The sequence below is a fragment of the Panulirus ornatus genome, chromosome 62 (genome assembly GCF_036320965.1).
Source record: "Panulirus ornatus isolate Po-2019 chromosome 62, ASM3632096v1, whole genome shotgun sequence".
Classification (NCBI taxonomy): Eukaryota; Metazoa; Arthropoda; class Malacostraca; order Decapoda; family Palinuridae; genus Panulirus; species Panulirus ornatus.
The window spans coordinates 15,444,747-15,458,588 of record NC_092285.1 but is presented as its reverse complement, the minus strand read 5'-3'; the positions used below and the strand labels follow the sequence as shown (position 1 = coordinate 15,458,588).

Genomic DNA, 13,842 nt, shown 5'->3' with positions numbered 1-13,842 from the left:
CTCACATCACCACTACTTGTTATCACCTCCCCATTTGCGCCCTTCACTGAAGTTCCCATTTGCTCCCTTGTCTTACGCACTTTATTTACCTCCTTCCAGAACATCTTTTTATTCTCTCTAAAATTTAATGATACTCTCTCACCCCAACTCTCATTTGCCCTTTTTTTCACCTCTTGCACCTTTCTCTTGACCTCCTGTCTCTTTCTTTTATACATCTCCCACTCAATTGCATTTTTTCCCTGCAAAAATCGTCCAAATGCCTCTCTCTTCTCTTTCACTAATACTCTTACTTCTTCATCCCACCACTCACTACCCTTTCTAATCAACCCACCTCCCACTCTTCTCATGCCACAAGCATCTTTTGCGCAATCCATCACTGATTCCCTAAATACATCCCATTCCTCCCCCACTCCCCTTACTTCCATTGTTCTCACCTTTTTCCATTCTGTACTCAGTCTCTCCTGGTACTTCCTCACACAGGTCTCCTTCCCAAGCTCACTTACTCTCACCACCCTCTTCACCCCAACATTCACTCTTCTTTTCTGAAAACCCATACAAATCTTCACCTTAGCCTCCACAAGATAATGATCAGACATCCCTCCAGTTGCACCTCTCAGCACATTAACATCCAAAAGTCTCTCTTTCGCACGCCTGTCAATTAACACGTAATCCAATAATGCTCTCTGGCCATCTCTCCTACTTACATAAGTATACTTATGTATATCTCGCTTTTTAAACTAGGTATTCCCAATCATCAGTCCTTTTTCAGCACATAAATCTACGAGCTCTTCACCATTTCCATTTACAACACTGAACACCCCATGTATACCAATTATTCCCTCAACTGCCACATTACTCACCTTTGCATTCAAATCACCCATCACTATAACCCGGTCTCGTGCATCAAAACCACTAACACACTCATTCAGCTGCTCCCAAAACACTTGCCTCTCATGATCTTTCTTCTCATGCCCAGGTGCATATGCACCAATAATCACCCACCTCTCTCCATCAACTTTCAGTTTTACCCATATTAATCGAGAATTTACTTTCTTACATTCTATCACATACTCCCACAACTCCTGTTTCAGGAGTATTGCTACTCCTTCCCTTGCTCTTGTCCTCTCACTAACCCCTGACTTTACTCCCCAGACATTCCCAAACCACTCTTCCCCTTTACCCTTGAGCTTCGTTTCACTCAGAGCCAAAACATCCAAGTTCCTTTCCTCAAACATACTACCTATCTCTCATTTTTTTACATCTTGGTTACATCCACACACATTTAGGCACCCCACTCTGAGCCTTCGAGGAGAATGAGCACTCCCCGCGTGACTCCTTCTTCTGTTTCCCATTTTAGAAAGTTAATACAAGGAGGGGAGGATTTCTGGCCCCCCGCTCCCGTCCCCTCTAGTCGACACATACACATACATACGCACATATACACACACACACACACATACATATATATACATATGAAAAATGTAAGAAACAATTAGAAAACTGAAACTTCCAGCTTGAAATGACTGAAAAAATGAATGTCACATAATGGTTCAACCTCTGGCTATGGAAAAAGGAAATGTATAATTTATTTACACAAACGTCAATAGCAGTTCTCATCAATTTAACCACTGTATCAATAAGCTTCAATGTCTAAGCTACATTTTTATATATATATATATTATCCCTGGGGATAGGGGATTAAGAATACTTCCCACGTATTCCCTGCGTGTCGTAGAAGGCGACTAAAAGGGGAGGGAGCGGGGGGCTGGAAATCATCCCCTCTCGTTTTTTTTTGTTTTTTTTTCTCCAAAAGAAGGAACAGAGGAGGCCAGGTGAGGATATCCCAAAAAAGGCCCAGTCCTCTGTTCCTAATGCTACCTCGCTAACGCGGGAAATGGCGAATAGTTTAAAAGAAGAAGAAGAATATATATATACATATTTATCCCTGGGGATAGGGGAGAAAGAATACTTCCCACGTATTCCCTGCATGTCGTAGAAGGCGACTAAAAGGGGAGGGAGCGGGTGGCTGGAAATCCTCCCCTCTCTTTTTTTTTCAATTTTCTAAAAGAAGGAACAGATAAGGGGGCCAGGTGAGGATATTCCCTCAAAGGCCCAGTCCTCTGTTCTTAACGCTATCTCGCTAATGCGGGAAATGGCGAATAGTACGAAAGAAAGAAAAGATATATATGGATTTGTATGTAGCATTTATGGATCTGGAGAAGGCATATGATAGAGTTGATAGAGATGCTCTGTGGAAGGTATTAAGAATATATGGTGTGGGAGGCAAGTTGTTAGAAGCAGTGAAAAGTTTTTATCGAGGATGTAAGGCATGTGTACGTGTAGGAAGAGAGGAAAGTGATTGGTTCTCAGTGAATGTAGGTTTGCGGCAGGGGTGTGTGATGTCTCCATGGTTGTTTAATTTGTTTATGGATGGGGTTGTTAGGGAGGTGAATGCAAGAGTTTTGGAAAGAGTGGCAAGTATGAAGTCTGTTGGGTATGAGAGAGCTTGGGAAGTGAGTCAGTTGTTGTTCGCTGATGATACAGCGCTGGTGGCTGATTCATGTGAGAAATTGCAGAAGCTGGTGACTGAGTTTGGTAAAGTGTGTGAAAGAAGAAAGTTAAGAGTAAATGTGAATAAGAGCAAGGTTATTAGGTACAGTAGGGTTGAGGGTCAAGTCAATTGGGAGGTGAGTTTGAATGGAGAAAAACTGGAGGAAGTGAAGTGTTTTAGATATCTGGGAGTGGATCTGGCAGCGGATGGAACCATGGAAGCGGAAGTGGATCATAGGGTGGGGGAGGGGGCAAAAATTCTGGGAGCCTTGAAGAATGTGTGGAAGTCGAGAACATTATCTCGGAAAGCAAAAATGGGTATGTTTGAAGGAATAGTGGTTCCAACAATGTTGTATGGTTGCGAGGCGTGGGCTATGGACAGAGTTGTGCGCAGGAGGATGGATGTGCTGGAAATGAGATGTTTGAGGACAATGTGTGGTGTGAGGTGGTTTGATCGAGTAAGTAACGTAAGGGTAAGAGAGATGTGTGGAAATAAAAAGAGCGTGGTTGAGAGAGCAGAAGAGGGTGTTTTGAAATGGTTCGGGCACATGGAGAGAATGAGTGAGGAAAGATTGACCAAGAGAATATATGTGTCGGAGGTGGAGGGAACGAGGAGAAGAGGGAGACCAAATTGGAGGTGGAAAGATGGAGTGAAAAAGATTTTGTGTGATCGGGGCCTGAACATGCAGGAGGGTGAAAGGAGGGCAAGGAATAGAGTGAATTGGAGCGATGTGGTATACCGGGGTTGACGTGCTGTCAGTGGATTGAATCAAGGCATGTGAAGCGTCTGGGGTAAACCATGGAAAGCTGTGTAGGTATGTATATTTACGTGTGTGGACATATGTATATACATGTGTATGGGGGTGGGTTGGGCCATTTCTTTCGTCTGTTTCCTTGCGCTACCTCGCAAACGCGGGAGACAGCGGAAAAAAAAAAAAAAAATATATATATTTTTTTTTTGCTTTGTCGCTGTCTCCCGCGTTTGCGAGGTAGCGCAAGGAAACAGACGAAAGAAATGGCCCAACCCAACCCCATACACATGTATATACATACGTCCACACACGCAAATATACATACCTACACAGCTTTCCATGGTTTACCCCAGACGCTTCACATGCCCTGATTCAATCCACTGACAGCACGTCAACCCCGGTATACCACATCGATCCGATTCATATCTATATTTTTTTTTTTTGCTTTGTCGCTGTCTCCCGTGTTTGCGAGGTAGCGCAAGGAAACAGACGAAAGAAATGGCCCAACCCCCCCCCCATACACATGTATATACATACGTCCACACACGCAAATATACATACCTACACAGCTTTCCATGGTTTACCCCAGACGCTCCACATGCCCTGATTTAATCCACTGACAGCACATCAACCCTGGTATACCACATCGCTCCAATTCACTCTATTCCTTGCCCTCCTTTCACCCTCCTGCATGTTCAGGCCCCGATCACACAAAATCTTTTTCACTCCATCCTTCCACCTCCAATTTGGTCTCCCTCTTCTCCTCGTTCCCTCCACCTCCGACACATATATCCTCTTGGTCAATCTTTCCTCACTCATTCTCTCCATGTGCCCAAACCATTTCAAAACACCCTCTTCTCCTCCCTCAACCACGCTCTTTTTATTTCCACACATCTCTCTTACCCTTACGTTACTTACTCGATCAAACCACCTCACACCACACATTGTCCTCAAACATCTCATTTCCGGCACATCCATCCTCCTGCGCAGAACTCTATCCATAGCCCACGCCTCGCAACCATACAACATTGTTGGAACCACTATTCCTTCAAACATACCCATTTTTGCTTTCCGAGATAATGTTCTCGACTTCCACACATTCTTCAAGGCTCCCAGAATTTTCGCCCCCTCCCCCACCCTATGATCCACTTCCGCTTCCATGGTTCCATCCGCTGCCAGATCCACTCCCAGATATCTAAAACACTTCACTTCCTCCAGTTTTTCTCCATTCAAACTCACCTCCCAATTGACTTGACCCTCAACCCTACTGTACCTAATAACCTTGCTCTTATTCACATTTACTCTTAACTTTCTTCTTTCACACACTTTACCAAACTCAGTCACCAGCTTCTGCAGTTTCTCACATGAATCAGCCACCAGCGCTGTATCATCAGCGAACAATAACTGACTCACTTCCCAAGCTCTCTCATCCCCAACAGACTGCATACTTGCCCCTCTTTCCAAAACTCTTGCATTCACCTCCCTAACAACCCCATCCATAAACAAATTAAACAACCATGGAGACATCACACACCCCTGCCGCAAACCTACATTTACTGAGAACCAATCACTTTCCTCTCTTCCTACACGTACACATGCCTTACATCCTCGATAAAAACTTTTCACTGCTTCTAACAACTTGCCTCCCACACCATATATTCTTAATACCTTCCACAGAGCATCTCTATCAACTCATATATCTATCAATTCATATATATATGGTTTATATATATATATATATATATATATATATATATATATATTTTTTTTTTTTTTTTTTCAAACTATTCGCCATTTCCCGCGTTAGCGAGGTAGCGTTAAGAACAGAGAACTGGTCCACTGAGGGAATATCCTCACCTGGCCCCCTTCTCTGTTCCTTCTTTTGGAAAATTAAAAAAAATTGAGAGGGGAGGATTTCCAGCCCCCCGCTCCCTCCCCTTTTAGTCGCCTTCTACGACACGCAGGGAATACGTGGGAAGTATTCTTTCTCCCCTATCCCAAGGGATATATATATATATATATATATATATATATATATATATATATATATATATATATATATATATCTCCCACTCAATTGCATTTTTTCCCTGCAAAAATCGTCCAAATGCCTCTCTCTTCTCTTTCACTAATACTCTTACTTCTTCATCCCACCACTCACTACCCTTTCTAATCAACCCACCTCCCACTCTTCCCATGCCACAAGCATCTCTTGCGCAATCCATCACTGATTCCCTAAATACATCCCATTCCTCCCCCACTCCCCTTACTTCCATTGTTCTCACCTTTTTCCATTCTGTACTCAGTCTCTCCTGGTACTTCCTCACACAGGTCTCCTTCCCAAGCTCACTTACTCTCACCACACTCTTCACCCCAACATTCACTCTTCTTTTCTGAAAACCCATACAAATCTTCACCTTAGCCTCCACAAGATAATGATCAGACATCCCTCCAGTTGCACCTCTCAGCACATTAACATCCAAAAGTCTCTCTTTCGCACGCCTGTCAATTAACACGTAATCCAATAACGCTCTCTGGCCATCTCTCCTACTTACATAAGTATACTTATGTATATCTCGCTTTTTAAACCAGGTATTCCCAATCATCAGTCCTTTTTCAGCACATAAATCTACAATGTATAAAAGAAAGAGACAGGAGGTCAAGAGAAAGGTGCAAGAGGTGAAAAAAAGGGCAAATGAGGGTTGGGGTGAGAGAGTATCATTAAATTTTAGGGAGAATAAAAAGATGTTCTGGAAGGAGGTAAATAAAGTGCGTAAGACAAGGGAGCAAATGGGAACTTCAGTGAAGGGCGCAAATGGGGAGGTGATAACAAGTAGTGGTGATGTGAGAAGGAGATGGAGTGAGTATTTTGAAGGTTTGTTGAATGTGTTTGATGATAGAGTGGCAGATATAGGGTGTTTTGGTCGAGGTGGTGTGCAAAGTGAGAGGGTTAGGGAAAATGATTTGGTAAACAGAGAAGAGGTAGTGAAAGCTTTGCGGAAGATGAAAGCCGGCAAGGCAGCAGGTTTGGATGGTATTGCAGTGGAATTTATTAAAAAAGGGGGTGACTGTATTGTTGACTGGTTGGTAAGGTTATTTAATGTAGGTATGACTCATGGTGAGGTGCCTGAGGATTGGCGGAATGCATGCATAGTGCCATTGTACAAAGGCAAAGGGGATAAGAGTGAGTGCTCAAATTACAGAGGTATAAGTTTGTTGAGTATTCCTGGTAAATTATATGGGAGGGTATTGATTGAGAGGGTGAAGGCATGTACAGAGCATCAGATTGGGGAAGAGCAGTGTGGTTTCAGAAGTGGTAGAGGATGTGTGGATCAAGTGTTTGCTTTGAAGAATGTATGTGAGAAATACTTAGAAAAGCAAATGGATTTGTATGTAGCATTTATGGATCTGGAGAAGGCATATGATAGAGTTGATAGAGATGCTCTGTGGAAGGTATTAAGAATATATGGTGTGGGAGGCAAGTTGTTAGAAGCAGTGAAAAGTTTTTATCGAGGATGTAAGGCATGTGTACGTGTAGGAAGAGAGAAAAGTGATTGGTTCTCAGTGAATGTAGGTTTGCGGCAGGGGTGTGTGATGTCTCCATGGTTGTTTAATTTGTTTATGGATGGGGTTGTTAGGGAGGTAAATGCAAGAGTTTTGGAAAGAGGGGCAAGTATGAAGTCTGTTGGGGATGAGAGAGCTTGGGAAGTGAGTCAGTTGTTGTTCGCTGATGATACAGCGCTGGTGGCTGATTCATGTGAGAAACTGCAGAAGCTGGTGACTGAGTTTGGTAAAGTGTGTGGAAGAAGAAAGTTAAGAGTAAATGTGAATAAGAGCAAGGTTATTAGGTACAGTAGGGTTGAGGGTCAAGTCAATTGGGAGGTGAGTTTGAATGGAGAAAAACTGGAGGAAGTGAAGTGTTTTAGATATCTGGGAGTGGATCTGGCAGCGGATGGAACCATGGAAGCGGAAGTGGATCATAGGGTGGGGGAGGGGGCGAAAATTCTGGGGGCCTTGAAGAATGTGTGGAAGTCGAGAACATTATCTCGGAAAGCAAAAATGGGTATGTTTGAAGGAATAGTGGTTCCAACAATGTTGTATGGTTGCGAGGCGTGGGCTATGGATAGAGTTGTGTGCAGGAGGATGGATGTGCTGGAAATGAGATGTTTGAGGATAATGTGTGGTGTGAGGTGGTTTGATCGAGTAAGTAACGTAAGGGTAAGAGAGATGTGTGGAAATAAAAAGAGCGTGGTTGAGAGAGCAGAAGAGGGTGTTTTGAAGTGGTTTGGGCACATGGAGAGAATGAGTGAGGAAAGATTGACCAAGAGGATATATGTGTCGGAGGTGGAGGGAACGAGGAGAAGTGGGAGACCAAATTGGAGGTGGAAAGATGGAGTGAAAAAGATTTTGTGTGATCGGGGCCTGAACATGCAGGAGGGTGAAAGGAGGGCAAGGAATAGAGTGAATTGGAGCGATGTGGTATACCGGGGTTGACGTGCTGTCAGTGGATTGAATCAAGGCATGTGAAGCGTCTGGGGTAAACCATGGAAAGCTGTGTAGGTATGTATATTTGCGTGTGTGGACGTATGTATATACATGTGTATGGGGGGGGGGTTGGGCCATTTCTTTCGTCTGTTTCCTTGCGCTACCTCGCAAACGCGGGAGACAGCGACAAAGTATAATAAAAAAAAATAATATATATATATATATATATATATATATATATATATATATATATATATATAAAAACACTAATAATATAAAAAAATTCTATTCTAAAAATGACTACCATAGTGGATGTGTTAATCTGACAACACACTGGGATGATGTTTGTACCTACAAAAAAACGTGACTGAAATGTGAAATATTCATCCAGCAGCATTATATGACTCGCATACAGGCACTTCCTGAAAGTAGGTAATATGAACAATGGCAGATAAAATTAATTCATCTATTGTCATGCACTGCAGTCATCTACACTTGCATCTGCTATAAGTACCAAAGTTTAATGATTAACTGCACCAAAATAGACAATGCACAATGATGAAAGGGCAATTTTTCCTTTTAGTATAAAAACTGTTTCTTAGTGCCTAAACATATATTTAAGATCAAGCAATGGATTCAATAAATGATAACTCATCACAACTTTTCTAACATAACTGACTTCCTACCTGTTTCCGTCGTCCACTCTGAGATAGATCCCATGGTATTTCATCCATATAAACTAAGAGGTCCTTTTCTTCTTCTTCAGACACAAACTCAAGTAGTAATTTTATTCCACAGAGCCTGAGAAATTCATGATATATGGATAAGATAAGAAGCAACCAATTTGGAAAGTGACTCTGAATGTAAATAAAAGTTTGAGTTTGAGAGACAAAAGCTGGAGTGTGAAATTCTGAATAAGCATCAAATGGATAAAATCAAGTGCTAGTAATTTAAAAACACTTTAAGTGTGGGAAAAAACAATGAAAAAATACCATGTAAAAATTCTGACAGTAACTACTGCACTGCCAACTAGTTACATTCAGTAGGCATCTGACTGACAGCTGAAAGAAGTGGACTTTTTGACTGCAAACCACACCAGTCATGAATAATAAAACTAGTGTCAATGTAAAGTAATGCAACAAAGGAGCAAGCAGTAAGATAAACTTTTTTAAAGGAAATTAAGGTTACAAGAGTGTTGTCCAAAAACTGGATTAAAAAATTAATGAGAAAGATATACAACTGGCAAGAAAGCAATTCAAACTCAATATCAGAGGAAAGTATGAATGTTGATAGAGTAGCACACCATGGGCTTTTGCCACATGAATACAGATATCTTGATGTAATGTGCTCAAAAGCTGCATTAGAATGCCAAAGAAGAAAGGGTAGGATCAGGAGAAGAGATAAGTTAAGCCAAAGGTAGGGTAGAGTGAAGGAAAGGATTGACCCAGAAAAGAGGAGCTATGGATAGATGGCCAAGAGAGGGGAAGAGCTAAGGTAGAGGGTAAAGAAAGCAATAAGCCACAAAAGGGAGAAAAAGGAGAGCTGAAGATAACCAGAAAGTCAGATGAGACAAAATTAAAAATGGGGTTAAGTCAAAAGAGAAGGCAGGTTGGATATGAAAAGACAGGACGATAAACGATTACATGCAGTATGAACTTAGTAACCTGTCCTTGCAATGCCATCCTACTTTTCTAATAGTGTGTACACTGTTAGGTCATTCCACTTAAAGTTCAAACTTCTAACACTGAGATAAAACCTCTTAAGTTATGTTTAGAGATGGAATGATGTATATCAAAGCAAAAGGAAGAGTCTAAGATGAAGTGAAAGGTAACTGAAGTATGATTGAATGGTGTGAGAGTTGCATGGGATGTGGAGAGGCTAATGGGCAAGATGGAGAAGGGATATGAAATGTACGGGATGAAAGAGTTGAAAGTTGATGAGTCAGGTAATTTTAAGAGTGGCAGGTGAAATGATGGGTAAAAGGCTGTGAAGAGGGGTGACAGGCACAAAATGGGCTCAGGAATAAGTATTAAAGGGATGGTAATGGATAATAAATGAGGACAATGAAGGAGTATAAGTTCAAACCATTTCAGCACACCCACTTTAGGTCTCTAAACCACACCCTTCTTATTGCCATAACTCTCTTTTACCCTTTATTACTTACTCGGTCAACCCTCCTCACATATCGTCCTCAAACATTTAATTTCCAACAAATTCACCTTCCTTTGCACATTCTCATCTATAGCCCATGCCTTGTATCCAAACTACACTGTTGGGAGTACTATACCCTCAAACACACACATTTTTGCCCTCCCAGATAATGACTTCTCTTTCCACACATTCCTCAATGCTCCCAGAGTCTTCACCCCCTACCCATTCTACCACAACCTCTCAGAGCACATAATTTTGAATCAGCAACTATTTTCCATTTCTCAGTTTTGTACTTAATCCAATTTCACTAGCAAAATTTAATCAAATACTTCAATAAGGTGATGGTCAAATAATTTTTCAAATATTTCAAGAAATGCTTCGAGTACTGCAGCTGAATATTGCATTTTCAACATACCTCGGTATGAAAAAGGCACATATTCAAAATATAAAAATGTCTTTATATGCCATTCTATTGCAACTGTGTGACATGGCGTACAAGGTACTGTAATGGAACGATAGATATCAGTGTAATAAAGGATCACAAAAGTAAAAGTATATTAGAAAGTACCTTACATAGAGCAGTAGTAAGTACCTTACATAGTAGAGCAGTAAGCACCTTACAGAAAGAAGTAGTGCATACCTTACATAATACAGTAAACAAGTACTTTTTCAAACCTGATAATAGAGTAAATCAATTCAGAACCAAATTTTGCATAAATAACTACTTAATATCTATCATGGCTCTCAAGATCTAAAACTTCTTTAACTTTTGCTAATTAACTCCTATGATAGACATAAGAATATTTTCCAAGTATTCCCTGCGTGTTGTAGAAGGTGACTAAAGGGGGAGGGAGCAGAGGGCTGGAAATCCTCCCCTCCCATTTTTTACTTTTCCAAAAAAAGGAACAGAGAAGGGGGCCAAGTGAGGATATTCCCTCTAATGCTCAGTTGTCTGTTCTTAACACTACCTCGCAAATGTGGGAAATGGCATATATGTAGGAAAAAAATAAACATAACAATATTACCCACAGAGTAAGTTTTAAATAAACTGAATAATACTTTAAAAGACTTTAAAATGGGTTTAAAGTCTGTACAGTAGTCAGAAACTTAGCACTTAAATACCTTTTACTGAAAAATACAACATATTTGATTCATAACATTTTGCTTTACTTATGAAATGATCGAGTAAGTAATGAAAGGGTAAGAGAGATGTGTGGTAATAAAAATAGTGCGGGTGAGAGAGCAGAAGAGGGTGTATTGAAATGGTTTGGTCACAAGGAGAGAATGAGTGAGGAAAGATTGACAAAGAGGATATATGTGTCAGAAGTGGAGGGAATGAGGAGAAGTGGGAGACCAAACTGGAGGTGGATGGATGGAGAGAAAAAGATTTTGAGTGATCGGGGCCTGAGAATACAGGAGGGTGAAAGGCGTGCAAGGAATAGAGTGAATTGGAACACTGTAGTATACTGGGGTGGGCGTGCAGTCAGTGGATTGATACAGGGCATGTGAAGCGTCTGGGGTAAATCATGGAAAGTTTTGTGGGGCCTGGATGCGGAAAGGGAGCTGTGGTTTCGGTGCATTACACATGACAGCTAGAGACTGAGTGTGAATGAATGTGGCCTTTATTGTCTTTTCCTTGCGCTACCTCAAGCGCGCGCACGGTGGGAGGGGTGTGCTGTTTCATGTGTGGCGGGGTGGCAACGGGAATGGATGAAGGCAGCAGCAAGAGTAGGGGGCCAAGTGAGGATATTCCCTCAAAGGCCCAGTCCTCTGTTGTTAACACTACCTCACTAATGTGGGAAATGGCAAATAGTAGTAGTTTGAATGTCAGTGTATGTATATGTTTGTGTACGTTGAAATATATATATGTATGTGTGCGTGTGTGGGCGTTTATGTACATACATGTGAATGTGGGTGGGTTGGGCCATTCTTTCGTCTGTTTCCTTGCACTACCTTGCTAACACGGGAGACACCGACAAAGTATATGTAATATATAATATATACAAAATGATTAATGCCAGTTCCTAAAGATAAGGGAATTTCTTTAGCAGTTTTCTCTGCCTTTTCTGGAATGTAAAATCAAATAAGTATGTGTTACACCTACTTTATGGGTTCCCCTTGGTGGTTTGGGTGAATTCTCCAACTGTTTGTTTCCCATCCTGGCCAAGCAAAATCACACAGTGGACAGTAAATGTACGACCATTCCTGCCCAATAGAAGAGCTCAGGGTCATTAAATACAAAATACAAAGAAAAGATTTATAAGTCCACAATCAAAATACAAGATCTTTAATATATCTTTACTTTGTGAAGTGGCTTCATATGGAGATAACACCAAAATAGGAATGAATACATCATCTCAATACTACAAACAGTCTACAATTGTCTTCCAGAAGTCCATTAAAAATGGCATACTTAACTGGAAAGAACTGTCATTATCACAATACAAATGTGAAAAAAATATCAAGCACTGCATGCCTACACAAGCACAAGAAAAAAGTCTGAAAGATCTTGAAGAAGTTATCAGGTGTGTGAGTATGTATTTATATGATTACTTACTGTGTGTTGTATGTTATGAGGAAAGTTTTATGCTATTACCCCATTTCTTGTTTATATGTAATTTGTCTTTTCTTCTATGCATGTATGTATACACTCACACCCGTCTAAACCAGGTACCTATTTATCGAACAGCAACATAGAGAAAATGAACAGGGTTGGGTGTAGGCAGATTGCTACAAGAATGCGAACCCATGCAAATCGACCTCATGATGGACCATGATGACTCAAGGTTATCTCATGAGACTCAGCCCTTAGGCCAATGTGAGAAAAAATCAGGGCCAATGCTTTTTTTTGTCCTCTGGGCCAACTCTCCCTTAACGGGGTGGAGTCAGTCCTGCACTGTAGCATGATTAGTGAGGTTGAAGGTATAATTAAATGGTGAAATTGATGGTAAAGTTGAGCGTAAGATTAGGTGAGCAGTGGTCGGGGATGCTCTTTTAACACCTTATTTTGTGTGACAATATAGGATTGTTGTATAACGTTGGAGGCAAGGTCATAAGGCTAGGTTAAAGTGAGCAGAGCCCTGCCAAATTTTCATTTACTTAATGTCGTAGGCCTAATCTCCTACAAGGTGTGTCCTCTGGTTCACCTGCAGAATTTTGATAAGTTAAACTCCAGGGATAGAAGACTTACAAAACCACGTAAGTAAGGTCATAGGCCCAACCGTAGTGGTATAAACTATCCAGACCATCGTAATTTGTTCATATGGTTAAGTATGAGGTACTTTATGGTGGAACAGTTTACCTTGTCTTCCTCAGTCACCCACGATTCTGTCTTCCACGCACCATGATCCTTTTCACACAGAAGGCAAGATCGCTGACCTTTACACCCACATGGACGAGGATGAAACATAGTGCTTAGATGTATGTAAAAGGATGTGTCATTTCAACTTCTCAATATGTAAAGAACAGAAAAAGCGCACGGGCAAAATTACACACGTGCTGACGTGTATCCACAGCCCATCAATAAACAAGACTTTATAGTCCTCGTCCCTGTCCATAATCCGAATTCAGCCTGAACCGTTTTATATTAATAATCTATCAAACATTACAAAACTCTATTTGTTGTTTTGCTTTAAAATCATGTCATTTTCATCTGTCATCAGAATGGAAAATCACAATAATCATACCCGAGTCTGGATAACAGGTAGAATTGCACCCTGAAACCACACTCGCCCAACATTTCCCATACAGACGTAATGAATTTCAAAAGATAAAACGTGTTATTCTGTTGTGAATAACATGACGCAGGCAAAATATGTCCTATTCGAAGGCTATCTTGCTTGAAATATAAAAGTAGAAATAAATTATAGTTTGAAAGTTTCTAGACTTGACTGAGGAAGTAAGG

At 41.0% G+C, this 13,842-nt stretch overlaps 1 protein-coding gene across 1 annotated transcript in view; it reads right to left on the bottom strand.

Moving 5' to 3' along the window:
- The window catches only part of LOC139767573 (alpha-ketoglutarate-dependent dioxygenase alkB homolog 4), a 28,035-nt gene that overhangs the window by 14,114 nt on the left and 79 nt on the right, over nt 1-13,842 (bottom strand). Inside the window, exons 1-3 of the mRNA XM_071697008.1 lie at nt 13,240-13,842; nt 12,043-12,143; nt 8,474-8,588 (exon numbers count right to left, since the gene is read on the bottom strand). The exon at nt 13,240-13,842 is cut by the window's right edge and continues 79 nt beyond it. Of these exons, the coding sequence (XP_071553109.1) occupies nt 8,474-8,588; nt 12,043-12,143; nt 13,240-13,347 (324 nt within the window). The 5' untranslated portion in view covers nt 13,348-13,842. The remainder of the gene's footprint in view (nt 1-8,473; nt 8,589-12,042; nt 12,144-13,239) is intronic.